The sequence below is a fragment of the Condylura cristata genome, unplaced genomic scaffold (assembly GCF_000260355.1).
Source record: "Condylura cristata isolate star-nosed mole 26May11 unplaced genomic scaffold, ConCri1.0 scaffold00029, whole genome shotgun sequence".
In the NCBI taxonomy this organism is placed as follows: Eukaryota; Metazoa; Chordata; class Mammalia; order Eulipotyphla; family Talpidae; genus Condylura; species Condylura cristata.
Window position 1 is genome coordinate 764,498 of NW_004567130.1, and position 27,913 is coordinate 792,410.

General features: G+C 42.6%; 1 protein-coding gene across 2 annotated transcripts in view; it reads right to left on the bottom strand.

Moving 5' to 3' along the window:
- SBNO1 (strawberry notch homolog 1 (Drosophila)) overlaps positions 1-19,011 on the bottom strand; it is a 54,840-nt gene extending 35,829 nt beyond the window's left edge. The window contains exons 1-5 of one of the 2 annotated variants that reach the window (XM_012731042.1): positions 18,869-19,011; positions 12,106-12,237; positions 11,053-11,157; positions 8,271-8,580; positions 4,103-4,203 (exon numbers count right to left, since the gene is read on the bottom strand). In XM_012731042.1, coding sequence (XP_012586496.1) covers positions 4,103-4,203; positions 8,271-8,580; positions 11,053-11,157; positions 12,106-12,237 — 648 coding nt within the window. In that variant the 5' untranslated portion in view covers positions 18,869-19,011. Of the gene's footprint in view, positions 1-4,102; positions 4,204-8,270; positions 8,584-11,052; positions 11,158-12,105; positions 12,238-18,868 lie in introns of both variants that reach the window. The other variant, XM_004690815.2, reaches the window with a different exon arrangement.
- Positions 19,012-27,913: the final 8,902 nt, after the last annotated feature.

Here is a 27,913-nt window from a genome sequence, read left to right on the forward strand (position 1 = left end):
ACACTGTCACTTCCCTGCTTCTCTATTTATAATACAGACAACCCTTGACAATTCTGCTCCCTAAAATGGTCGCATTAGTGTTCCCCCCTCCCTTCTAACCCCACCATCATCAAACTACTTTCCCCTTCAATGTTGACTACCCTCTCTCTCACCTCAGTTCTCACTCCAGTTCCAGAACTGCAAAGACAAATGAGAGGTATGGGAGAAAAGGTGGATGAGCTCTCGCAGCACATCCTAAAATCTCACAGGCAAAAAACATCCCAACCTCTTTTCAGTTAACCCCATCTGTCTTCATTCCTGCAGAGCCTAAAATCAAAACCCCACGAAGATCCTGGAGTTGATCTGCCCTGGCAAAATGCAGCAGCCCTCTCTCTGCCAGCCTTTATCTATGGAGGTGCCTATGGTTTTCCTTTCTCTTTTTCCTAATAAAACTGTCCTTTTAAAATGAAAAACAAAACAAAACAAAACCAACCTCAGAATTGACTTTTCTAAATTATAGAAAATTTACTTTCAATGTCAGTGTCTCCACAGATAACCAATCACACAGAGAGATAGCCCTTCTTTCTCTCCAATCCTTGGCACATCTGGCGATAACACGGGGAGCTATTTATAATTACACCAGGAAAACTGGAGTAAACCCAGATTGTCCTAAACCAAGTGAATGAATGGTCATCAGTGTCACACCAAATCTTAAAGGGACGCAGAAAGGAACAAGGAGAGGAAGACCCTGAACAAGTCTGCCCACTACCAATGCAACCATTAAGGAAATTGTCTGGATATGTTCAAGTGAGAATACATAGAAGCAGCTCTGACATCAGATACTCAGGAAGGTCAGAGAAAGGGAAAGTTAGAAAATATGGCACTGAAAGTTATGTGCAAATCTTCTTTTTCTTGTTTATTTATTTTAAAAGATTTAATTTATTTATGCATACAATAACTAGGGTATAGGTGGGGGGAGAGGAAAGGGGATGAGAGAATTCAACAGGTACAAGAGTGGGGAGCAGAACTGAAATACACTGCTTTATTTTATTTTCTAAAATGATTTATTAATTAAACACATGCCTTTTGCAGCAACATGGATGGAGCTGGAAAAGATCATGCTTAGTGAGATAAGCCAGAAAGAAGAGGAAAAATACTGGATGGTTTCACTCATAGCAGGAGTATAAAAGACCAGGAGAGAAAATAATAATAATAATATTAATAATAATATTAATAATAATGAACAACTGTATACCAGAGACATTTCACAGGGGTGGTATGAGATCAAAAACGGTGGGGGGAGTGAAGTGCACTGGACTATGGTGATGGCACACGGGTGATTTGGTGATGGGAAGCCCACAGGGATGACAACTGAGATGGGAAAAGGCACCAAATGATGTAAAAATAAAGTATTATATTATTTTTTAAAAATTTATGTATTTATGCATACAGAATTGGGGTATAGGCCAGAAAAATGCAGGAGTGATGAGAGAATTCACCAGAGAGTAGAGAGCAGAACAGGCAAGTTGAGTGAAATACAATAATGAGGGCAGCAGGGGGCATGTCAAGACGGGTCTGCTGTGTCATGCGGGTCCTCCCCTTGGTTGGGGATCAAACCTGTGGGGAAGCGACAGCTGAGAGCACAATGCTGTGCTTTAACCTGCTGTACCACCACCAGGGAGGGCCCAACACTCCTTTTTTCTTTTACAGTTTTTTATTTATGCATACAAGAACTGGGATACAGGCCAGCAGTGGTGTGTGTGTGTGTGTGTGTGAGAGAGAGAGAAACAGAGAAGAGAGAGAGAGAGAGAGAGAAGACAGATGGGTTAGCTCCCTGGCTGGGGACTGAACTCACACGGCTATGGTATTCCCTATGCAGCACACAAAGCAGATGTCCACCTACCAACTCTAGCCATCTTCTACTAATGAAGAATGTGGGCTCAGGGTTGAAGGCAACTTTAAGAAAATCTGGAAAACGCAGTTTCTATATAAGAGCAACAAATTTTAAAAATTTCAAAGTATTGTGGAGGCCAAACAAAACACATCTGTCAACTGGTTTTGATTCAAGGCTACCATTTTGCAATCTCTGTTGGATGTTTCTTAACTGCTAGGACAATACAGAACCTTTGGTAAACATGGGAAGTGCTGGACTGGGAATTTAGGCATTATAAAAAATTCTTGAAGACATAATGCGTAGTTCGCAAAAAACAACTTCCAAGCAAGCCAACAGCACACCACCAATTAGTAAATTTGGTACTGTCTGCACTGGTTTCCTTGGTCCCCATTTTAAAACATCAGATACCAGTTCTCTGTTGTCTCTTCAATTTCATATTCCACCCTTGATCAAGCCCTACTAATTCTTGGCATTGCTACATATGATCCTCTCTTATTTTCTTCCTTTTTCATTCTCCTCATCCTTTTACAATCTCCTTTGCAATCCCCAAAATTTAATCCCTTATCACTCCCCTTGGAATACTTAACCAGACTACCAGTCACCCTCTTCCGTACTCCAAGGCATCCACAATCACTAGAAGGCCTTACACTTCCAGTGGCCACCACAATGGGGTTGCATCAAGTTTCAGGTTCTTCAAACCGAAGCAGGACTCTTCACAAAACCCAAACCAATCAGCCCCAGCCTCTTCCATTAAATCAAGCATGTCAGCCTGCTGTACAACCATATAACCACCACCTCCTCTGTGATTATTAATGCTTTAGCTCCCGTCTTACAATGCTATCTTTTAAAACCATGTATTCAAATTCAAGGCCTCTGTACTTCTTCCAAAATAAAATCATTAGAGTTCAGGGAAAACACCTTTATCCAAACTCACAATGCTTATGGTGCTCACCATCACACTGTACTTCTGATGTGCCTTATATTACTAGTTAATTCAAGTAGCTGCCAAGTTATCTTTAGTGAGGTGAAGCCAATCAGTAACTCCTCCTAGACACCCATCCAGAGCAGTTACTAAATAAATGTACAACCAACTGACCTAATATTGCATTTTCAAAATGTAAAAAAGATAATCATACAATAACTTATAACTAGACTGTTATACTACCTGATACCTCACTAGTTACATATTCAGATTTACTTGTTTGTTGTTTTGTTCTTAACGATTTATTTTATTTATGTACACAAGAGCTGGGATGTAGGCAAGAGGTAGGTGGTGGTAGTGGTGGTGAGAAGATTACCCAGAGACTGAATGGGGAGCAGAAGAGGCAGATATTACTGAAACACACTGCTGAGGGAAGCAAGACCAGAGGGCTGTTGCGCCTGTGGACCAGCTCCCTAGCCAGGAACTCACACTGCATTGGCTGGAAATACCTTGATAGTATTAAGATTTAACATTTAACCCCGTGTCACTAGGGAGGCCCTGGTTTACATATTAAAATTAACTAATGATAGGGCCCTCCCTGATGACACAGTGGGTTAAAGCATAGCACTGGGAAGCTAAAGCCACTTCAGCATGAGTTTGATCCCCGCCCCAGAGGTGATCCCATGTGGCAAAGCAGATCTCTACCGACCCGCCCGTTGCTCCCCTCAGCAGTGTACTTCGTCAATTGGCCTGTTCTGCACCCCACTGTGTCTCTGGTGAAACCTTTCACTGTCCCTGTACCTCTGGCCTGTACCCCCAGCTCTGTATGCATAAATAAATAAATCTTAAAAAAAAATTAACTAGTAATAAATTTAAGTACTTTTGATTAACCCCACTGTCCTTATTTTCTGATCAGATGAGGTTCACAATTAGAAAATGTCAGTATTGCATGTCATGCTGTATCAAACACACAAGTTTTTAAAAAAGATTTTTATCTAGTTATTACTGCATACAAGAATTGGAATGCAGGCCAGAGGAACGGGCTGGAAACGAGTGGATTCACCAGAGACAGACTGGGAGCAGAACAGGCAGATACACTGACGTACACTGCTGATGCAAGCAGCAGGCAAGACAGGAGACGTCTGCTGTGCCGTGTGGGTCAGCTCCCTGGTCGGGGATTGAACTCATGTTGCAGTGGCTGGCAACAGCTTGATAGCACTGTTATCTATAACCCCTGTGCCACCAGAGAGGGCCCAGATAACTGTACTTTCATGCCACACATAAATACAAACAGTTCTGAAACTCACCATGGTTGGGGAAAAACTCCTCATTTTCATGTCATTTATCCATATTCTTGCCACTTCTTTATTAGAAGATTCTTTCTTCACTGTACCATTGCTTACGTCAGCTGTGGGAGAGAATCAATTTACCTTTCAGAACAAAATTCCGATTTCTTTCCATATAGATATTCCTGAGCTAAGTTTACCTACTTCACAAACCAAAGAATACCACCTCTTATCACTAACTTAAATTCAGAACAAGAATGAAAATATTCAAATCTATGTGTCTTTATAAAGGTACAAAAGAAACCCTGCAAATGAATGACATTTAAAAAAAAAAAAACTTAGACAACAAGCAATGTTAAAGGAAATGTGTGCAGCGGATTATTGATAGTTTATTTCAATACAAATACTGAGAACATGCCTTACTCTGTGGTACACCTTCATGTGAATCATTCAAGAAAAATCAAAACCATAACAACCTTGGTGTTATATCACTAAGGCATACTCAATCTCACCTAGTTTGGTGATATAATTTTCGAGGCAAAAGTGGAAGGTCTAAAAACTTTTGGGAGCAAAAAGAGAAATACATGTCTTTTGCAGCAACTTGGATGGAGCTGGAAAAGATCATGCTTAGTGAGATAAGCCAGAAAGAGAAAGAAAAATACCGGATGGTTTCACTCATAGCAGGAGTATAATGGACCAGGCGAGAAAATAACAAAAATAATGAACAACCATAGACCAGAGACATTATGTGGGGGTGGAGTGGGGAATGGGATCAAAAACGGGGGGGGAGGGGAGAAGGGAGGGAAATGCACGGGACTATGGTGGTGGCACAGGGGTGATTTGGTGATGGGAAACCCGTGGGGATTACAATTGAGATGAAAAAAAAAATGTGAAAAATGATGTAAAAATAAACTTTTTAATAAAAAAAAAAAAAACTTTTGGGAGCTCCTATTTTTCTCCTCCCTGCAAATAAAGATCTAAGCAATAATATACCAGTTTTTCTTCTATATCAGTGGTTTCAAATTCCTGTTTTTGAATATAATAGAACTCCCTCAACCCTAATGTGATCAAACTTGGTCTGCTTTATTGTTCAAATTAGAACATTCAGCCAGAATGAAACAAGTAGGGCACATGCTACATGTATTAAAAGGCCACTGAGATCACAGGCTACATGTAATATGAGGGCTCCCTGTTCAAAATCTATTGGAAAACCACAGTTGAGTGCCCCATAACTAGCTGCATCCTCCAAGTATCCCTAAGGAAGTCCTGGAACTCAGGATTCTTGAGATCAGTGTGAAAATTATACAAGACTGATCATGATTAGAATCTTCTCTCTTCTACCAAAAGATGGGAACTATTTGATAGACTGGCCATTTTAAGACTCCAAAATGACAAGGATTAAAGTGCTGACAAAGCTGAAACAAAGGTAATTTATTTTGGCACAATTTGTTTAAAAGGATTGTGGGAGAGATAGTGGACAGCTCACAGAGTTACAGAACTCACTGAGATCAGAAGCAAATGGCCAACAGTTAAAAAAGGGGCAAAACCCACATTGATGAGAGGGAGCATGGAAAAGCTGGTTCTTTGCAGTTTCATACTTTTAGTAAAAAGATGAACCTCTCCTATAGCACAAATCTTTGCTCATCTTCAGCATACTGACCTTGTTCTTTCATGGCCCTGGCAAAGTCAATGTTTCTCAGCCTTCCACACAAGGACAGTCTTGCTTTGCAGTCTTAAAAATTACTCCTTGGATGTGGAAGAGTTACTGTTCTAGGATTACAATCAGTTCCAAATCTATCCTGTTTTCTGTTTTGCTCTCAAAGTCATGATAGCATATACCATTTGCATCTAAATTATGACGGTATGTGCTGACCTGGAGAGTAGAATGCTCTGAGCAACTCACACAGAAGCATGTCTTTCTCCTCATCAAATCCAAAGAATTTTAATGAAAAGCAGCATCCATTACTGTTGGTTCCCCTAGTCAAGTCACATAGGAGCAATTCCAAATGCTGCCCTGCTCCTCACAGGGTCAGGGCCACATTCTTGCTCTCCATGGCAGCAAATGGAAGCCAGTACTGAGATAGTTAAAATGATTTCTCAAAGGACACCTAGCCATTAGGTTACAGTTAGTTCAGGCAGAGAAAAATAATAATGGCCTAAGACCACAAATGCATGGGCCCAAACATAAAAATTAGATTATCTGAAATAGTTAAGTGTCTGTCACTACAGACAATACCAGCTCTACATCATCCAAAGGGTACTTCATGCCTGTTCTTTTAGAATGAGTAAAGCCCTCTACTCTCAAGTCCCCTACTTAAACTCAAGTATATTACAATTTCTGCAACAAAATTATGTATCATTTTATATCAGGTATTAAAGCATATCTCCCACAATTAGAAAAACACATTGGCTATTTGGAAGGAGGAACAGTCTACTCAATTATCACCACTCATTCTAAAAGCCTCATGGGTTAATGTTGTATGTATAAGTACACATTATTGGCAATTTCCATCCTATCCTCTTGGTCCAAAAGAACAAGCCCAAAGAAACTGATGTTTTCTTTTTTTAAAAGGCAATGAAATATGGCCCTCCCTGGTGGTGCAAGGGGTTAGGCGCAGCACTATGAAGCTATCTGCAGGTACTGCTACACAGGTTCAACCCCCAGGGGGCAAGGGGTGGTGACCCCCATGTTGTGGCAGACCTCTCCTGGTCTACCCATCACTCCCCTTAGCAGTGTATTTCAGTTGATCTGCCTGATCTGCTTCCCACTCTGTCTCTGGTGAATCCTCTTATCCACTGCACCTCTGACCCATACCTCAGTTTTTATATGAATAAATCAACCAATCTTAAGAAGAATAAATAAAAAGCTATGAAATAAGTCAGCTCAGGATATAACTGAGGTGAGAGTCACACTCGGACAGCGCACTATGGTACTGTTACTTAATAAGACTCAGATGCTCCTTAGCTCAGAAGAGGGGAGGGAAAGAACATCTCTCTTAAGTGATCACATCATTCAATTTCTAAAACTAAAAACTATACTACTAAAATGTGATATACTAAAAGTTTAAAAGTTTAAAAACAAACACATACACACACAAAGCAACAAACTTTATTTTACCCTAAAAATTACTACACTAAATGGAAAACTTCTTCTGAGCACCACTTAAAATTGTGACCACTTCCTGCCCCAGGCCTCATTTTCTATTCTCTCCATAGCGCTTACTCCTCTGATATAAGTAAACAGGTCACTCATTTTGTTTATTGTCTCTTCCTCTTTACTAGAATGCAAGTTCCATGTGGGCTGAAAATTCAACTTTTCTTCCCAATCACAACCTCAAATCTCTAACAGTGCTCGGTATAAAAAATATTTGAACAAATAAAGCAACAACAAAAAGATACTCCAGAGAAAAAAATCTAAATAGGCTTTATGAATCAACTAATTAGACATCACTGCTAAGCTTTTTCTCTTGAAATCTAAGCCCCTTCTTATAGCAGTAAAGATTACCTGGTGGTGGTGGTTGCACATCTCCACCAGCAGACTAAATTCTACTGAAGTGTATACTTTAAAGGATGACTTTTATGATACGTGAATTTACCTCAGTTTATGGAAAAAGTATTGAAGTATACTGAATTACTTTATAATAAATGTGTATTTTAAGTGAGAATTTACTGAGAGCACAACTATCTATGAACAATGAGGAAAAACCATTGTCAAAGTCACAGTAAAGAACAGATCATCAGTTTCAAGTCTGTCACTTCAGGCAAGGTCCACGAACCTACAGAAACAGAACTGTTGCCGGTCCAATAGCCCATTAAAAAGCCAAATCTTAGGCCCCACCCAAGACCTACTGAATCAGATTTTGGTTTTTAAAAAGATACCCAAGGGACTTATACACATGTAGTTTGAGAAGCACTAATTTCAGAAACTGAGAAAAATGTTAACCCCTTATTCAAAGTATATGAGACTGAGATCACATAGTATTTATGCAGTTAACTGGAAATTGTTTTTCATTTCAAAGGTAAATGACTTTTAAATTTTTGTTTCCCTTGAATTGTTTAAGAGCATAAACACAGTCATGCACACATTAACATTCATGCCCAGTTCATATTAAACCCAAGAAAACCCTCCAAAACACAATGACATGTCTTACAAAAGCAGACAACTAACACTATTGAAAACAAGACTTACTAGCTGCTGTTGCAACTGGCTGAGCAATATTAGCAGGTGGCTTAAGTTTCATGAGTTCGTTCAGACTATTATTTTTTAGTAGGTCTTTCAGTTGAACCTGGTCTTTTGAAGGTGCAGAGGTCATGGCATTTCGTACTGCTGGTGTGGAAACTGAAGGGCGTGTATTTGCAGTAGTTTGGATAAACTTGGTTAAAGTGATGGTTTGTCTATTAGTTGTTACTGGTGGGGTTTTGGTCATTACAATTGTAGATCCCAAGGTCGGAAGTTGATTTATTTGATTCAGCACAAACGTAGTAGTAGATGGAGGCTGCTGCTAGAAAAGAAGACCAAATGCATCATATACTGCAAATGCTTTATTCTTCAATGCAGAGGACTGTCAAAACACTTTAAAGTCAAAAACCTGCTTTTATTCATAATGAACTATTGCAACTTCATCTTCAGCTATAAGCTACCATACTAACACACAACACTGAGGAAAAGTAGTAGAATGGCATTTTATACAAGATCAGTGACGGCAAGTCAAAAATGCGACTCTCTCAGCAAAGTATGATGCACGGTAACCCTAGATATACAACTAGGGGCAGTATTCCTAAGCCCATTGCTACTCTGCTAGGTAGATAACCTCAGGCAAATTACTTCATCTCTGGAGTTCTAGGGTCTCTAAGAACATAACATGGAACCTCCCTGGTGGCACAAGGGGTTGGGTGTTAGCACTATGGAGCTGTCAGCAGCCACTGCAGCAGGAATTCGATTCTCCGGCCAGGGAGCTGGCCCACATGGCACAGCAGACCACTCCTGCCTCACTCGCTGCTCCGCTCAGCAGTGGATTTCATGGATTTTAATCTGCTTGCTCTGCTCCCCACTGTCTCTGGTGAATCCCCTCTTTGCCCCACACCTCTGACCTACATCCCAGTTCCTGTATGCATAAATAAATATTTTTTTTAAAGATTTATTTATTTATTCGTACAGAACTGGGGTACAGGCCAGAGATGTGGAGGGTGAGAGGATTCACCAGAGACAGAGCAGGGAGCAGAACAGGCAGATCGATGAAGTACACTGCTGAGGAGAGCAGCAGGCGGGTCAGGAGAGGTCTGCCTCACCATGTGGAGCTCCTCTGGGGCAGGCGGGGATCGAACTCATGCGGAAGTGGCTTAAGCTACTTTGTGCTGTGCTTTAACACGCTACGCCACCAGGGAGGGCCTAAATCTTTTTTTTAAGATTTATTTATTTATTCATACAGAACTGGGGTACAAGCCAGAGATGCAGAGGGTGAGAGGATTCACCCGAGACAGAGTGGGGAGCAGAACAGACAGATCAACGAAGTACACTGCTAAGGGGAGCAGCGGGCGGGTCAGCAGAAGTCTACCTCGCCAAGTGGATCTCCTCCAGGGCAGGCAGGAATCGAACTCATGTGGAAGTGGCTTTAGCTTCTCAGTGCTGTGCTTTAACCCGCTGTGCCACCAGGGAGGGCCATGATCATGTATTTTTATGTAACTGTTTACTTCTATTTCTTTTACTTTTCAAATTATTTATTTTTTCCATGACTTCCATAAGTGTTCTCTGTTTATCACCTTCAAACAAAGCTCTCAACAACAATAATTTATCGCAAATTATAAAATTATAGTTTGTCCAATAATGTTACAATACCAGGTTTAAGTTTAAAACTGCAGTTTCAGGTAGGGTCAGAAGAGCTCTGTAGTTAAAACACAACTTCACACACACAAAAAAAATACACTAACCAGGTCCTCCCTCGTGTCTAGTGGCATAAGGAGTTCCTACAGCAGTCTGAAGCTATCAGCAGCCACTGCAGCATGAGTTTCATCCTCAGCCACGGAGGGGACACACACGGTGCAGCAGACCTCTCCTGACCCACCTGCTGTTCCCCTAAGCAGTGTATTTCAGTTTGCCTGATCTGCTCCCCACTCTGTCTCTGGTGAATCCTCTCACCACCCTCTCACCCCAGTTCATATGCATAAATAATCTTAAAAAAAAAGAACACTAAAATTTTTAATCATTTGCAATAAATAGACACAAGGATTTTGTTTTATGTTACTTAAATACCAAAAGAATGAAAGAAATGTTTTACATAGGCTTCCCTGTGACATAAGGGGTTGAGTACTAAAAGCTAGCCACGGTCGCTGCAGCATGAGTTTAATCCCCAGCTAGTCTGGTGACTCACATGGCAAAGCAGACCTCTCCCATCTGGCCTGCTGCTTCCCTCAGCAGTGTATTTCAGTAGAACTGCTGTTTGGCTCCCCACTGTTTCTGATGAATGCTCTCACCACCACCCTCATCCCAAACCCCTACCTCTGGGGTATATCTCACCTCTTGTATTCATAAATAAAATAAATTCAGGGCCCTCCCTGGTGGTACAACAGGTTATAAAGTGCAGCACTACAAAGCTAATAGCCACTTCAGCACAAGTTCGATCCCTGGCCAGAGGTGACGCACATGGCCCAGCAAACCTCCCCTGCCTCACTTGCTGCTCCTCTTGCAGTATACTTCACCTATCTGCCTGCTCTGGTCCCCACTCTCTCTCTGGTGAGTCCTCTCACTATTCCTGCCATCTGGCCTATACCCCAACCAATTCTGTATGCATAAGTAAATAAATCTTTAAAATAAATAAACCTTAAAGAAAAATAAATGTTCTGAAGCATCAGAGATGAGAGTAGGATACAGGAAAAGTAGGCAAAAAGAGAAGCAGTGAATAAAACTACTTCACATGTTCTTATTACAACCTTACACTATTTTGGTAATAACACTATATCTAGTAACAACTTACCCGAACATTCAATAGTGCTGGAGTAGGCACAGATTCTGGTTCTTGTTTAACAGGAACTGCTGCTTCAGTCTCCAAACCTAGTTCTAATGCACTAAGTGGCACTGACTGGAGGGAAAAACATCATCAGAGAAAGGATGGCAGTGAACTGTTTCATGAACAAGAGATATATTTTATTAAAACATAAAGTTAAGGCCTCCATGGTGGCACAGGGATTAAAGATAGCGTTATCAGGCTATCACCAGCCACTGCAGCATGAGTTCAATTCCCAGCCAGGGGGCTGACCCACATGGCATGGCAGACCTCTCCTGACCTGCCCACTGCTCCCCTCAGCAGTATATTTCAGTACATCTGCCTATTCAATTCCTCACTGTCTCTGCTAAATCCCCTCACCCCCAACAACTCTGGCCTACACCCCAATTCTAGAATGCATAAGTAAATCACTCTGAAAAAACAAAAAAATACCGTTAACAAGGGTTCCTCCCTGGTGGCACAATGGGTTAAAGCACAGCACTATGATGCTATCTGCAGCCACTGCAGCATGAGTTCGATTCCCTGTTCAGGGAGGTGACCCACATAGAGTGGCAGACCTCTCTTGACCTGCATACTGCTCCCCTCAGCAGTGTATTTTCAGTCAATCCATCTGTTCTGCTCCCTGCTTTGTCTCTGGTGAGTTCTCTTACAATCTGTACCTTTGGCCTATACCCCAGTTCTTATATATATAAATAAATCTTTAAAAACAAAACAAATAGCTAATTTTTACATCAAACTGAATGTAAAATACTGACATCAGGCATATGGCAACAGTCTTAACATTAAAGATTAACGATGCTACAAAAACTATAAACAGTTCATCTTTAAAGAACCTAACAAAGCAGAAAATATTTTGAGTTTCACTGCAAATATTTCTCGTATTTCTTCATTTTATGAATGAAGACTAATTGTCAAATATAAAAAATTCACATGTAATTTAAAATGAAGGCTTAATAAAACATACTTTGATAAATAGAAATTAAAACTAAAGATCTCCATTTCAGAGATTTTGCTAACTCTTACCTGCTGGACGGGAGGGGTAGGTGTTGGAGTTGCAAGTCCTGCATCTCCACCATCAATATCAAAGAGGTCATTTGGACTGATTCCACTCTCACTCAAAGCAGCAAGCAGTAAATCTTGCCCTGGTTCCACCATCTTTAAAATAAAACATTAAATATTAACATAAAAAAGCTTAAAATGACAACTCTTCTAAATATAAACCAACATTTTCTATCAGACCCATTAATTCAATATTTAATGAAGAGCTTACTATACGTCAAACAGAAAGGATGAAAGAGAATAGTCTCTGGCACCAAAAAATTCACCTTAAGGGAAGGACTGAAGTATGGAAATCACAGTAAGAATATATGTCTACAAAATGGTATAGAAATAGAAAAATGTTGAGCTTTGCTTGGGAAGAGAGCAAGGGAGGACAGGAGAGTCTCAAGGCAAAATCACTTGGTGAACAAAGATCCTTTTGGACAGCTTATTCAAACTCTTGGAGGCATGAGACACTAGGATGCTTTAAGAATAACTGTTCGAATAATTCAACATAGAAACTGAGAACAGAAATACAAGGCTCAGGAAGGTGATAACCAGAGACAAGGCAGGTATCACCACAGCCTGCAGGTATCACCACAGCCTAACAATCTGTTCACTTAATCCTGTGGGTAATGGAGGGTCACTAAAGAGATTTCAGATAGGGGACTTCTTGATACAGTCTTGTCACTTAGATTGCTCCACAGTAATGTGGAAACAAAAACCAAAAGCAGAGAGACATCTTGGAAACTGCTAAAGCAGGACCAAGGGAGAAGTGATGTGTTATTACAGCAGGATATGGAGAGAAAGAGGGAAGGAAGTTTAGAACAGAAGGGAGATCATGAAATGCACAAAAAAGCACAATTTGATGGTTAGAAGTTACATCAAGAGAAAGTAAAAAATAAAATGTTTAGCCCAGAAGGACTGAATCTAAAAGGTGAATGAATTATATTGAATTTAAGAGGGAAATGTCTATTTAGGAGCAAACCCATTTTAGGTTGGGGTTTTCCAACTATACGCTTAGCATTAAAGCAAATTTATCACTAAAACAAATTCTTGCCCATTTTGTAGGGGGAAAAGCTCAGCAAAGCTTTCTCAATTTCCTGAAATAAACTATACATACACATATAGGTATGTATGTACACATGTACATGTATTTACAGAAACCTGATTGTATTTATTTTTCTCAGAAAATTAATGCCATGTTACATGAATAATTTCAGCTAGTGTATTTGTTCTCAAACTGTGAAACAGAATTAAGTGTCAGTGTTCATCACCTCCTATCACCAAAAAAAGAATACCATGACAAGGCCTCCCTGCCGGTATAAGGGTTTAAGTCTCAGCACTATTACAGCCCAGTTTGATCCCCTACCAGAGAGCTAACCCACATGGCATAACAAAACCTCTCCTGTCTCCCTCTGCTCCAGTCAGCAGTGGATTTCAGTCAATCTTCCTTCTGTTCCCTACTCTGACTTGCAATACCTATGTGCAAAATCTTTTTTCTTTCTTTATTTCATGAAATCAAACATTAATACATGTAGTTTCAATACTTAACTTCCAAGTGGCAGTCTAAAATTAAAATGGGGGAGGCACCCCTGGTTGCGCAGGGGTTAAAGACACAGTGCCATCAAGCTCTAGTCAGCCACTGCAATAAGAGTTCAATCCCCATCCAGGCAGCTAACCCATATAGCACAGCAGGCCTCTCCTGTCTGGCTCACCGATCCCTTCAGCAGTGGATTTCAGTCAGTCTGCCTGTTCTGTTCCCTACTCTGTCTCTGGTGAATCCACTCACCCTTACACCCCACACCTCTGGCCTGTACCCCAGTTGTTGTATGCATAAATAAACAAATCTTAATTAAATTTAATAATAAAAAAGCCCTCCCTTGTGGTGCACTGGGTTAAAGTGCAGCACTGCAAGCCAGCAGCAGCCGTTTCAGTGAGTTCAATCCCCAGCCCCATAGGTGATCCACATGGCCCCCACATGGCATTGACAGACCTCTCCTGGTCTGCTCACTGCTCCCCTCAGCAGTGTTCTTGGTAAATCTGCCTGTTCTGCTCCCCACTCTGTCTCTGGTGAATCTTCTCACTACCACCCCCCCATCCCACCCTTCTGGTCTGCACCCAAATTCTGTATGCATAAATAAAATCTTAAAAAGAAATCTGTTAAGAAACTTACCCAAGAAATAATGGCAACAAGTTATAAAGGACACTCACTTTTTCAAATTTATTTACAGAAATCAGTTTGAGACTTTCTAATCATATCCCAATAATGAGATATCTATAAAACACTGTCTTTCACAATAAAAGGATTTAAATTTTGTATATTTTATATACAAATAAAATTTAGGAGTGCTTTCTCTCTCAGGCAATTGGTCACAATTTTCTACTTCTAATTTTTTCCATGAAGAAGGGGGAAAAGAATAGAGAGGGAACATCTATGTCATTCTCTACTGCCATTAGCAGAACTCTTAATATTTAATCATATTCCTATCCTGAAAGTATTAGACTCCCAGATTTCGGTGCTGGGACTGTGAAAGTCCTTAAAAGGTTATATTATCCAATCTCATTTTACAAATAAGTAGTATTTATCTCTGAGAGGGCAAACATCCTACAAAGTACAATACAAATGCAAACACTGTCATGTATGAAAACTGTTTCCAGTGTCTAGAAAGGATTTCAGACTTCAAGGGGAAGCTCATGTTACTAACCTCTGTGATTTTATCTCAAACAAGACAATGAAAAGATCCCATTTTATCACATATACATGAAAATATAACCTAAATCAAAACAGTACACCTATGAAAACATCTATGATAATATCCAATCAGAAGAATTAAAGGATACAGTTTCCACTGAGGATACTGACACTAAAACCTAAAAGGACAAAGTTCTTGTTGATATTTAAAGCAGATTTTTATATCTCTGGGCAGATGAAAGGTATGTATCTACAGCATCTGGCAGAAAGCTAGGGAGACAAAAGAGTGAAAGAAATTACCTGGGGCTCTACCACTGGCTATGTGTAGTGAATGTTCGTACAGTCAGTGCACTTCCAACTGCACTACTAGCATACTTAAGTTGTACGTTATGGTCAAGTAATAGCCTCCTCTTCAAATAAGATAAAAATAGATCATAATTATAGAATTGCTATGTTGAGTAATGTTATGCTAACTGAAATAAATGCTAGCTGTTAGCTATTAACTATCATTTTGATAAATATTAGTGTTGTGCTCAAGAAATGTTTACTCCATATTGCTGATATAATGTATACTTTCCCAGAAAGCCAATTTAACTTGTTGGCAATCTATTCACTAGTTAACTCTCAAACCAGTGTCTTATCGCATCTTTTTTTACCTAGCCATGCAGTTTGTCCAGTTAATCAGTCTATAGACAGCAGAACATGTGCACTTAGAAAATACCTTTGCCTGAAATAATAAAAAGGGTTTTTTTCTTATTTAATTGCACTAACCAGTCTGATTTTTGTCTTAGCTTCAATTTTGATTTTATACATCCCAGATGTGGTAATAACTGATTATTTTAGAATCTAGTGAACAATGATTCAGTTAGAATTTAGCTCACATAGCCCACTGATAAGTATTTATTAAATATATACTACGCACTTGACCCCTTTAGAATATCAGGAGAAAGAGAAGGCAGTTATCAAAAAAAGTTCATTATAAGACATAGTTCTTTACCTAACAGGACATAATCTTATTTTTAACAATTACTTCTCATGGAAGCAACTGTTCAGTAAAATGACCTCCCCTCCCACTTCACTACAAAATCTATAGGAAGAAGGGACTTACAAAGGAATGTACAAATTGTATATGGAGTTAGTGCTTCACAGAGAACAAGAATCAGCGAGCAAAAATGAAACAATTTTTCTAGGTCAGCACATCAAATTCAAGATAGCTAAACTTCCTAAGATTTACTAGATTTACTGTATGCTTAAATTTTTCCTTTTTTTTTTAAGATTTATTTATGCATATAGAACTGGGGTACAGGCCAGAGGTGAAGGGGCTATGAGAGGATTCACCAGAGACAAGAGTGGGGAGCAGAACAGGTCAACTGCTGAGGGGAGCAGTGGGCAGGTTAGGAGACATTTGCCATGCCATGTGGGTCACCTATGGGGTGGGGATTGAACTCATGCTGAAGTGGCTTCAACTTCTTAGTGTTGTGCTTTAACCCACTGTGCTACCAGGGAGGGCCGAATTTTTCCTCTTTTAACCCTAAAAATAACCCATGAGTAAACACGACCTTCTTGCCCCCCTCCAACCCTACAAAGAAGAAACTGAGGGCTTGAGAAAGTATAACAAAGTTAACAAAACAAACTTGGAACAGATTTATAAAACCGGGAGGTCTGCAACCACTCCCTCCAATATTCTGTACTCTTAGATTAACCCTACACCACTATCTTTCAAATTGATGGTCACTACACAGTAAACTAGTGAGGCAACTTATGCATCATGATCAGTACTTTTAAGTATTTCAGTAGAGAACAGAAAATATGTGCATGCAGAATAAACATGTAACAAAATAAAGTTTCCCACTTCTATTTATACATAAACATTTATATTTCTATATTGCAAATACACAGGATTTCTTAGAGTGGGATGCAGTCAAAAAGTTTGAATGTCACTGCTCTGTGCTATAAACTGCCTCCCAACAAGTTAACACATGTTAATATGATGGGATATGTATCATAACCTCACTGGGTGATAAAGAGTACCTGCTCTTTAAAAGTCTATCTTTTCCAGCTGCAGAACATTTTGGTGGTATCACAAGGTTGTTTTAATACTTAGTAAATTCAAGCCCATTAATGTAGATTGGACAATTGGTATAAAAAAAGACAAAACTTGGGGATTACATCACTTTAATAATTAATTGATTATTTCTCTCAGAAGTTATCTCTGTATCAGTTAAGCGTGGGAAACCAGAGCCCCAAAAAGACAGATTAGTACTAGGTTAAGATCAGACTTCAAAGCTGAGTGTTTACATCTTTCACAGGCAGTGTCAAGTAAGGCTCAATTTAGAAACCAAGAAAAACCAAAACGTATCTTCAGCTGAAGTCTATGAATCACTTTAAAAAGCGTTCTTCATATTACACATTTTGAAATAATTTCAGCAAATTCCTTAAAATATGTAAAAGTAAAAGATACATAATTGCACCAATTAATGAACAACCAATATGCTACTAACACCTTTTAAAAACTTACCCAGAAACGAAAGTGAAATTTATTCAGAAGTCTGAAGAGAAATGTTTGGAATAAAGTTAGACTGGGAAATAAACAAGGGGGTAGAGAGGTAAAGATTTCTTCTGCTAAGGTAAATTGTGGAAACTACTCTAAACGTGGTAATAAAATGTTCCCTTCTTTGCAAAATTAATATCCCACTCACTGAAAGGAAATTCTGCATTTTATCCTCGAAATTATCTTTGTGCAATGATGACGGCTCTGCCTGCTGCTTACGAAACTCAGTTCTGATTGCCGTTAAGTAACTGGAAAAAATGGAATCTCTCCGCTGTTAGGGGGTTTAAGCATCTGTGGGTATCAAGTCAATTCCAGGCAAGTGTGCTCAGGGTTTGACAGCTTTCTGGACTCTCCCAAGAGCTTCTTTAGAAGCCCTATTCCGTTTCTAATTCTGGTTATCTTAAGAATATGAAACATATAATTGAACATAAATTGCGAATAATCAACTTTCAAAGGTCAAAGGGGCCATTGATATACCTTCCCTCATCAACACGTGTTCAGTACAAACTTCCGGGTACGGTTACAATTGGCTGCGCAATTCAATGGGTAAAGACGTTGCTTTCTTTGACTCTCATCTTCTCTCTCCTTCGTTTCTCAACCAGAGACTCCCCAAAACAAAAGCCTCCCACAGTAAACCGAGCACGCACATAAAAAGAGCTGCTCTGTACGAGGATCAAGTTAGTGGTCCGCAAACATTAACCAAATAGGAGCACAAAGCCCTAGTGGGAAGGGGAGGAGCTGGATGCCAGGGTCAGGAAAAGAAACAATCACAAGGGTTCAGCAACATCCAGATCTCCTCAGCGGTTAAACCGACCCCAAGCTGGGAAACCACCAGCACCCGCGTGGGGAACTTAAGGCGCTCCTCACGCCAAACACAAAGTAATAAACAGATCCTCCAACCGTCCTTCGCCAGGCGCCGCGAATCTGGAAGGCGAGGCGTGAAGGTGGCCCCCATGTGCCCACGTACCGACCCCGCGCCCCACAGCCAGATAAGTTGAGAACTGCTGGTGCACTGTCCAGACCTAGGGCGATCCTGTCGCCGCCAGCAATCGCCCTAAATCAGGAGCGATGCTCCGGCAGGACGACTTTGGAAGAATCCCCGAGCTCACTTTCCCTGCGGGCTCTCAGCCTACGGGCTAAGAGTAACGACCTGGGCGCCCAGAGGGCAGCTGGAGCCATTCCACAGATCCTGCCTCTCCCCCGAAGGGCTGCCTCCGGCCCGGGACAGCGAGCTCACCGGGCCCGAGAGCCCCAAGCACGGCGACCGCAGGGCCCGGCTCTGACGGGCTGAGGAAGCAAGCGCGGCGGGGCCGCCGCGGGGACCGTGCCCTCCGGAGCCCCGGGACGCACAGCCAAGGGGCGACGAGGGAGGCCCCAAACCCGGGCGAGGTGGTGCTCCCCCCCCACCAGCCCGGCCCCACACGGCCCCCTGAGGAGGGTGGGAGTGGGAGGCTGTCCGGGAGGGGGAGTGTGAAAGCAGGAAAAGGGCGGGTGGGACTTACTTTCCCCGCGGGATCCGACGCCGGAGCAGCTTATCCCGGGCGGCGAGAGCTTGAGGAACCAGAGGCGTCTGGAGCGGAGGCGGCGGTGGCGGCGGCGGCGGCGGTAGCGGCGTCCGGCTCCGACTACCTCCCCGCCGCCATCTTGACGCCCCTCCTCCCGACCCCCCCCCGCCGAGGGAGGGGGGCGGAGCGACGAATGAGGCGCCGCGCGCACGCAGCGCGCCCCGCGCGCCCACGTGACTTCCTCCTCCCCCCCCAACCCCCAGCGCCCCTCTCGGCCCCGCCTTCCTCCTAGGTAAAGGAAGATGATTCCCCCCCCCATCTTGACCACCCCCTGCCTTCGCCGCCCTGCAAGAACTCCGCCGGCTCCCGCCGACCCGGTACCAGTGGTTGGATCCAAGGGAATTCCGGAACCCAAACGGTCCATTACAGCGTCTGCGGGGTGGGCGAGGGGTGAGGGGGCCGGGTTTCCGAGAAGGGGGAGGGGGGAAGGCGAAGGCCGCCTAGGAGAGTCACGTGCTTACTGCTTCCGCCGGCGCTCGAAAGGCGTCGCGAGAATTCCGCCCCACTCCCCCCGCCCTTTTTGCCCCGCGGCCTGTCGGGAGGGAGGTCGGCGCGCCGGGTGGCTACGGGGAGGTCAGGCGGTGGGCCGGGGCGCATGCGTCCCACACCTGTCTTGCGAGTCCTTCTTGGAGGGGCCGCTGGCGATCTTCAAAACGTTTGTGATGTGCAGCTTCAGACCAGGAAGTTACCTACTGTCTTTCGACCACTGCAAATCTGTTCATTGTCTGGTTGATCCCAGAGAAAGATACTCGCAAATGCATCGCTCACTAGGCTCGTTCAAAGCATTTTGTTCTGTATGAAACCTCAAGTAGGTGGGAGTCACTGTGCTGGTACAGTGCAGTTACCAAAGGTGGGGAACCCGAGCACAGTGTGCCTCACTGTCATCCTCTTCACACTGGAGAACCCCAACAGACTTGTTCTCAAGTAGGGTTTGCTGCAGAGTTTTGCCGACCTACCACCTCTTATTTCCAGTACACGATTATTTTGGTTACTGTGATTACATGACCCAACAGAACACCAAATGAACTTATTGGTATCCCTTTTGAAAACTCATTTAGAGAATGCGGTTTGACTCCGTTGCTTAGGTAATAGGCGCGCCGGGAGCTTCTTGCCCCCTACTGGCCGCACATTCCTTTCGCCTTCTGCAGAAAACAAACCAGGTCTTAGAACACTTGGGGGTTACAGCATGAGCTATTCAAGAGACAGTGATGGAGGTGGAGGAAGAGGAGAGAAAGTAGTTGTGGCAAGAATAATTATGGATCTTCCAACTCGGCATTTGTATACATAAATGCATTAGTTGTGCGTTTAAAGATATAAACATTTAGGCCCTCCCAGGTGGTGTAACAGGTTGGAGCACAGCGCTTTGAAGCTATCTGCAGCCACTGCAGCATGAATTCAATTCCCGGCCAGGGAGGTGACCCATATGGCATGGCAGACCTTCTGACCCGCCCCTGATCCCTTCAGGGATGTATTTCAGTCATTATGCCCGTTCTGCTCACTGCTTTGTCTCTGGTGAATATTTTCACACCCCTCACCTCTGGCCTGTATCTATTCTTGTATGCATAATACACATTTTAAATAATAATAAAAATAAAAGAATAAAGAAATAAATCTTTTCAGTTGCCAACAAATCACCTTGCTAGTCACTTTACTTTCACCTAAAAGGTGAAAGTTATAATAAAAAAAGTTCCATAAGAACCAGGTCCTGTTAAACTAGTTTATGGGCCAATGCAATGACAACAAACCAGCAGTTGCACTGCTGTCCCATTATGAAAAGTGAAAGAAATGTAAGAGGAAGCAGCAAAGATATCTAAGACATTCTAATTAACCTTGCAGTGTTTTCTGAAGCTTCTTTGGAACCATTTGGTTTCCAAGTGTCCCCAAACTAGGTATACGCTAACTAGAACTATTGAGGACCAGATTCTGGAAGTGGAAGTCTAACCCCGACACTCCACTACCCTCTGAGGTACTTCCTGGGCATCCAAGCCAGGTTCTTGCTGCTATCTTTGCATATTTTCTACCCTGACCAAGAGTAAAACATGGCATTTCAGAGGGTCCTTCTAAAATAATTGCACAGATGTACACAAGTTTTATGCACAGGGGTCTCCCTGGTGGCACTAGGGTTAACTTTCAGAGTGATCACCAGCACTTGGGCCTGAATTTGAATCCCAGCCAGGGAGTTGACCCACATGGTACAGCAGACCACTCCTGTCCTCAGGCTGCTCCCCTCAGAAGTATACTTCAGTAGATCCAACTCTTCTATTCCACTCTGTGTGGTGAATCCTCTCACCTCTCCCCCACACCCTCTACTCTGGCCCACACCCCAGTTCTTGTATGCCTAAGTAAGTAAAGTAACTATTTTTAAAAAATCAGGAAACCTCTCTGGTGGCACCAGAGGTTTGTTCACAGCACTATGAAGCTATCAGAAGCCACTGAAGCAGGAGTTTGATACCCAGCCAGGTTACTGACCCACATGGCTCAGCAAACTTCTCTCACCTGGTGGCATCCTCAGCAGTGTGTTTCAGTAGATCTACTCATTCTACTTCCCATTCTGTCTTTGCTGAAAACCCTCACCCCACACCTCTGGCCTGCACCCCAGCTCTGGCCTGCACCTAGATCTTATATGCATAAATAAATAATATTAAAAAAAAACTCAGTTGAAAAAAAATATGCACAGCTTATCCCATTGCAGCTTTATTTTCAGAAGCAAAAGATTAGAAACAATCTAAAAGTCTTCATAGAAAGGATTGGTTAAGCTGGTTATTTCCTACAATGAAACAGTTGTTCAAAAGAATAAAGTGCCTCTATCTGTGAGAATATCTAGTAATATAGTGTGCTTGGATATACAAATAGAACAGTTTGGAGAGAACACATGTTTGATCTCGAGCCAGCCAGGGAGCTGACCCACATGGTGCAGCAGACCTCTCCTGTCTCCCTGCTGCTCCCCTCAGAAGTGTGTTTCAAGTACATTTGCCTGTTCTGTTCCCCAGAACTCACCTCTCCTGCACCTTTGGCCTACACCCAGCTCTTGTTATGCATAAATAAATAAATAAACACACAAATACTGGGCACTATGAAGCTAGCCACAGCTGCCTCAGAATGAGTTTGATCCCCAGTCAGGGAGCTGACCCACATGCTGGTCAGACTCCCCTGTCTTGCTGGCTGCTCCCCTCAACAGTATATTTCAAGTCAGTCTGCCTATTGTGCTCCCCACTCTGTCTCTGGTGAATCCTTTCACAGTCTCTGCACCTATCGCCTGTACCCTAGTTCTGTATGCATAAATAAGTCCTAAAACACACACACACACACACACACACACAAATAATTATTGAGCCTATAATGTCAGGGTACTATGTGTAAGGTTAGGAACACAGAATGCCCTTGATATCAGTGCCCTTGCAGTCCAGTGGGCATTCATCTGGAAATAACACAAAATGTAAATTGTTACAATGTTACAAAAAGCTAACAGAGCCTGTTAGGGAGGAATTTAATCTTATCAGGAAGTTAAAGAAGTCCAAGGACTGATGAAAATAGATGCTGGGCCTCCCTGGTGTCATCCCCCCATACTGCCCCTCACCCCCTGCACCACTGGCCTATATCTCAGTTCTTTTATGTATAAATAAATAAAAATAAACCTTAAAAAATATATAGGTGCTATTTACAAAAGCAGAAGAAAATGCATATCAGGAAGAAGAACCAACATGGACAACTGTCCTGAAACAGGTAGGGAGCAAAGCTAAGTAGAAAGGACAGTAAGCAGGTTTGTGTATCTGCAGATTTAAGATATTTTCTCAATTCAAAATGCAGGCTTCTTTACCTTGATGCACTGCAAAATGACATTTCTACCAGCCTTTTGGTTGTTAAGACTCTTAGTAAGGAGTGCTGGAGGAGGCTGCCAGGCTGGAGGAGGAAAACATTTCCTGTGAACCTGTGAATGTCAGTCCAGAGGCCTCAGCACCTTGGCAGCTGCATTTCCTTCCCTTAGCAGGGTGAGTTTTAGCCACGCTAGCAGAAGTTGTCTCAGGGCATCAAACACACCTTCACCTTCCAGATACCAGGACCAGAAGGACCAATGAGAATTCCACCTGCCACCCTGTAAGAGTGGACAGTGGCATCTGTTTGGATTTCAGGAACATGGGGCCCCTTTGCTATGCTTCTGACTTTTAAATTACCCAGCTCTTTCCCTTTGTCCCCTTAGCAGGTCCCTGCAGCTGCTACCTCAATTATGCCTGAACACTTTTTTTTAATCTTGCATAGAACTGGGGTGTAGGCTAGAGGTGCAGAGTGGAGGTGAGAGGATTCACCAGAGTGGGGAGCAGAACAGGAATATCCCCTAAAATACACTGCTGAGAAGAGCAGCAGGTGAGGCAAGAGAGGTCTATTGAGTCATGTGGTTCAGCTCCCTGGCCAGGGATGGAATTCAGGCCACAGCAGTGACAGCACTAACACTTAACCCCTAGGCTACCAGGGAGGCCCTTGAACATTCTCTCTTGACCTTGTCAATTACCTAGTTAAGCCAATTTATATCTAGTTGACACTTTCCAAGTTAAATTACCACCACTAAATAACTGGTGTCATTTCTATGTCTTGCCTGAACTGATGGTGAATCATCTGGTTAAAAAGTTTCCCACAGGAAGGAGGGAAATGCACTGGACTATGGTGACGGCACATGGGTGATTTGGTGATGGGAAGCCCAAGGGGATTGCAAATGAGATGGAAAATGCACAAAATGATATAAAAATAAACTCATATATATTAAAAATAATGTTGTAAGTAAACAAAAAATTCCCACAGGTTTGCAAAGATAATGAAAGGCATCCCCCAAATGTTTTTATTTAAAAAAAATATGCATACAGGAACTGGGGTACAGACCAGAGACATGGGGTGGGGGTGAGAGTACCAATCAGACATATAGTGGGGAGCAGAACAGGTAGATCACTGAAACATACTGTTGAAGGGAGCAGCAGGGAGACAGGAGAGGTCTGCTGTGCCATGTGGATTAGTGGGGTACAGGCCAGAGACATGGGGTGGGGGTGAGAGTATCAATCAGACATATAGTGGGGAGCAGAACAGGTAGATCACTGAAACATACTGTTGAAGGGAGCAGCAGGGAGACAGGAGAGGTCTGCTGTGCCATGTGGATTACCTCCCTGGCCAGCTGCAGTGGCTGGCAATAGTGTGAAAGCAGTGAGACTTTAACTCCTGAGCCAACAGGGAAGCCCCCAAAATGCTTTTAGAGACAAGTTTGTTGTACTTTATTCTGAAGACTACAGGGTTTGGATATGCATTCTAGAGGCATTGTTCTAGAAGCAATTGTAGCCAATGGGGCTAAAAACTGGGCTGCAGATTCCAAGACCAGATAGGTAGAAAGTAAATAAGAACCTGAACTGGAGCCTCCCTGGTGACAGAGGGTTAAAGACAGCACTATCAAGCTATCGCCAGCCACTGCAGCATGAGCTCAATCCAGGCTGGCCATGGAGCTGACCCACATCGCGCAGCAGACCTCTCCTGTCTCACATACTGCTCCCCTCAGCAGTGTGTTTTAGTAGATCTTCCTGTTCTGCTGCTGTTTCTTGTGAATCCTCTCATCCCTGTACCTCTAACCCACACAGCAGTTCTTATATGCATAAAGTAAATAAATAATTTTACTCTTTTAAAGATTTATTTATTATGCGTACAAGAACTGGGATACAGGCCAGAGATACAGGAGTCAAAGGATTCACCAGAGACAAAGTAGTGACACAGTAGGGAGCAGAACTGAACGGAAAGGCAAGGGAAGCAGTGGGTGAGCAGAGGTATGCTGCGCCATGTGGGTCAGCTCCGTGGCCGGGGATTGAACTCGTGCTGCAGTGACTGTGGATTGCTTTATAGTGCTGTGCTTTTAAACTGTTACACCCAACAGGGAGGGCCAAAATAAATAAATCTTAAAAATAAGAAATATTTAGGTGAAGCCAGCAAGACATGATGACTAAGTGGATAGGGCTAGTGGGGAGGAAGGAGTCCTGAGGCTGACATTCAGTTTTTGGCTTGGGTAATGGTGCCATTATCTGAAGCTAGGACCTCAGGAAAATAGACAGGTCTGAAGAGAAAGATAATAAGTTTGATTTTAGATATAAGGAATGTTTTTCTTGCCTATGTAACAAACTACCCCCAAACTGTTTATTAGTCATTTTGTTATTTTGCATGATTCTGCAAGCTGTGGTGGGCTCAGCTGGAGAGTTCTTTTGCTGGTCCTGCTACTAGTCACTATGTGACTATCACAGCTGGTGGATCAATTTTGGCCTGGGCTTAGCTGGGTGCTGGGACAGCTATACTTCTCTGTCTACATTATCTCTCTGCATGGTCCCCCCCCCCTCCCCATGTGGCTTTTTCAGCAGCCTCTCCATGGTTCTTACATACTGGCTTAGAATACAAAAGCAGGAACTTCTGGCCTTTCTTAAATCTTAGGCTTGCAGTGGACACAGATATTTCTACCACATTGAATTGGTTAACTGGTACGACAGACTCAGGAAAGATTAGGAATAATGAGAGGCATTGTTCATTGGAAGTCATCCAAATCAGTCTAGCACAAGGAATTTTGAGGATTTATGTGGAACATCGCAGTGGAGACATCAGCAAGCAGTTGGAGTCTCCAGCTTGAGGACCTAGTTGGGTGGTAAAACATATGAGAAAGGATAACATGATACTAATGGAGATGGCAGAGGTATCTCTGCCAAGGGCAGAACCCTGAGGAAGGCCAGAGAAGTCAATGCAGAACCAAGAAGAGATGATATCATGGACTCCATGGCAGTAGAGTTGCCCAGAATGAGTAGACAGTAACGTCTAATAGAACAGCAGAATGTGGCTGAAGCATCAACTGGGTTTTTCAAGATGGTTGTCAACATGATGTAGAGAGTATTTTTTTTTTTAAGCAAAAAAAAAAAAAAAAAACCCATATACCCTCTTCCCTCACAGTGAACTCCCTATATCCCTTACCAGATGACAAATGTACGTCCACGTGTTGACATACAATTATTACACAAATCCACAGCTTACCTACAGTTCAGGCACATCAGTGTACATAGTCTAGGTTTGGACAAGTAGGTTATGATATCATCCCCTTACATAGTCTCATTCACTGTATTTCACTGCTTTGAAAATCTGTGCTCTGAGACATGGATTTTTGGCTACCCAGAACCCATGTCTCTTCAGATACCATGTCTTTATTTCATCTCTTCCTCTCAAAGCCCATGTGGTTAGGGCCTCCCCTGGTGGTGCAGGGGTTAAGTCTCAGTGCTATCAACCTTTAGCCAGCCACTGTGGCTTGGGTTCCTTCCTGGCCAGGCAGCTGACCCACATGGTGCAGCAGACCTCTCTTGTCTAGACTGCTGCTACCCTCAGCTGCATATTTCAGTCAGTCCATCTGTTCTTCTCCCTACTCTGTTTCTGGAAAATTGTCTTACCCCACCCCTGGCTTACACCACAGATCTTGTATTCATAAATAAATAAAAAGAAATCTTTAAGAAAAAGAATGGGGAAAGAACTACTAATAACTCCAAATTACAGCAACACACTAAGATGCAAGTTTGTACTGTTACTTATGCAAATTGGACTTTTACTTTATCCACTGTTCTATGGCTACCATTTCAAACTGCTGCATTCCCAAATGCTTTATATTCATTCTCTCCTTTAATAACCAGGTAGGTTGTTCATACACCAAAAGCCTACCAGGCAGAATATGGTTTCACTCTTGCTTGATTTCCAAGTACATTACACATCAGTATATTATCATGTGTGTAGACATATACATATGTACATACATGCATGTAATAGAAAATGCATACCACTAATAAATGTGTATGGATAAAATAGACCCTACAGAAGAATTGGATGGAGTAACAAGATTACAGTGTCTGTATCAGCTATGGAAGGTCATGATACACACATCCTATCCCATTCAGTGGAACCTTACAAAGACTGATGCTCACATTATTAAGTATTTGACAATAGCAAAGGCCAGAATACACATCATCACAAAGATAACATTGGCGTAAAGGAAAGTCTTCATAGCATTGCTGTGATTTCATCCACATGAGGTAGACATTGCAGGAACATGTCACATTATTCCAAGAGTTCAGTTCTCAAAATAGTTGCTTGTCATTTATGTAACTGCTTGCCGTGCATTCCAGTTTGGGCTCACCAATCTATGGACCTGTGCTTGGGCTTTGAACCATTTAGAGATTTCCCATTAGACTTGGGGAAAAAATGAAGTCCTGGGGCTGCCTTGTAGTGCAAAAGGTTAAGTCGCAGTACTATGAAGCTGTCCACAGCCACTGAGGTACGAGTTTGAGCCCTGGGCAGGGAGCTGACCTTCATGCACAGACCTCTCCTGTCTTGCCCGCTTCTCCCCTCAGCAGGCAAGGGTTTTGGTAGATCTGCCTACTCTGCTTCCCACTCTGTCTCTGGTGAATCCTCTCACCCCCAGCATCTCTAGCCTACACCCGTTTCTTCTACAAAATAAATATAATAGCAAGTTGATCAAACAGGTGGAGAAGGACCAAAAAGGTGGGGGGGAGGGAGTGCAAACTAAAGTAACAACTGTAGGAAGCAGTTCCCATCTCTGGGGCTGGAGAACAAAGAGATCAAGTTAGGGCTATTAAAGCAGGAAGGATCAGAGGGGTCCTGGGAGCAGCTTCTGGCATCTCAAAGAAATGGGCACCACCAGCTTGCTAGTAGTCCTCAAGAACAGAGGGGACAGGCTTGCAAAGTTACCTTCAAAACTCTGTTAAGAGGAGTTGTTGCTGACACTTTTCTTATGAAACATAGCATTGGCACTGACTGCATAGGTTTCTGGTGTTCAGCGCTGAGACCCATGTGTCTATGCTTCAGAAGACCCCACTGAGTGTCCCTTTCTTGACTTCACCATATCATTGCTCCTTTTCCCTGATTTACCCACCCTTTTACCCCTTCCCTGCTGGTAAATACTCATTGGCCTTCCAGTCG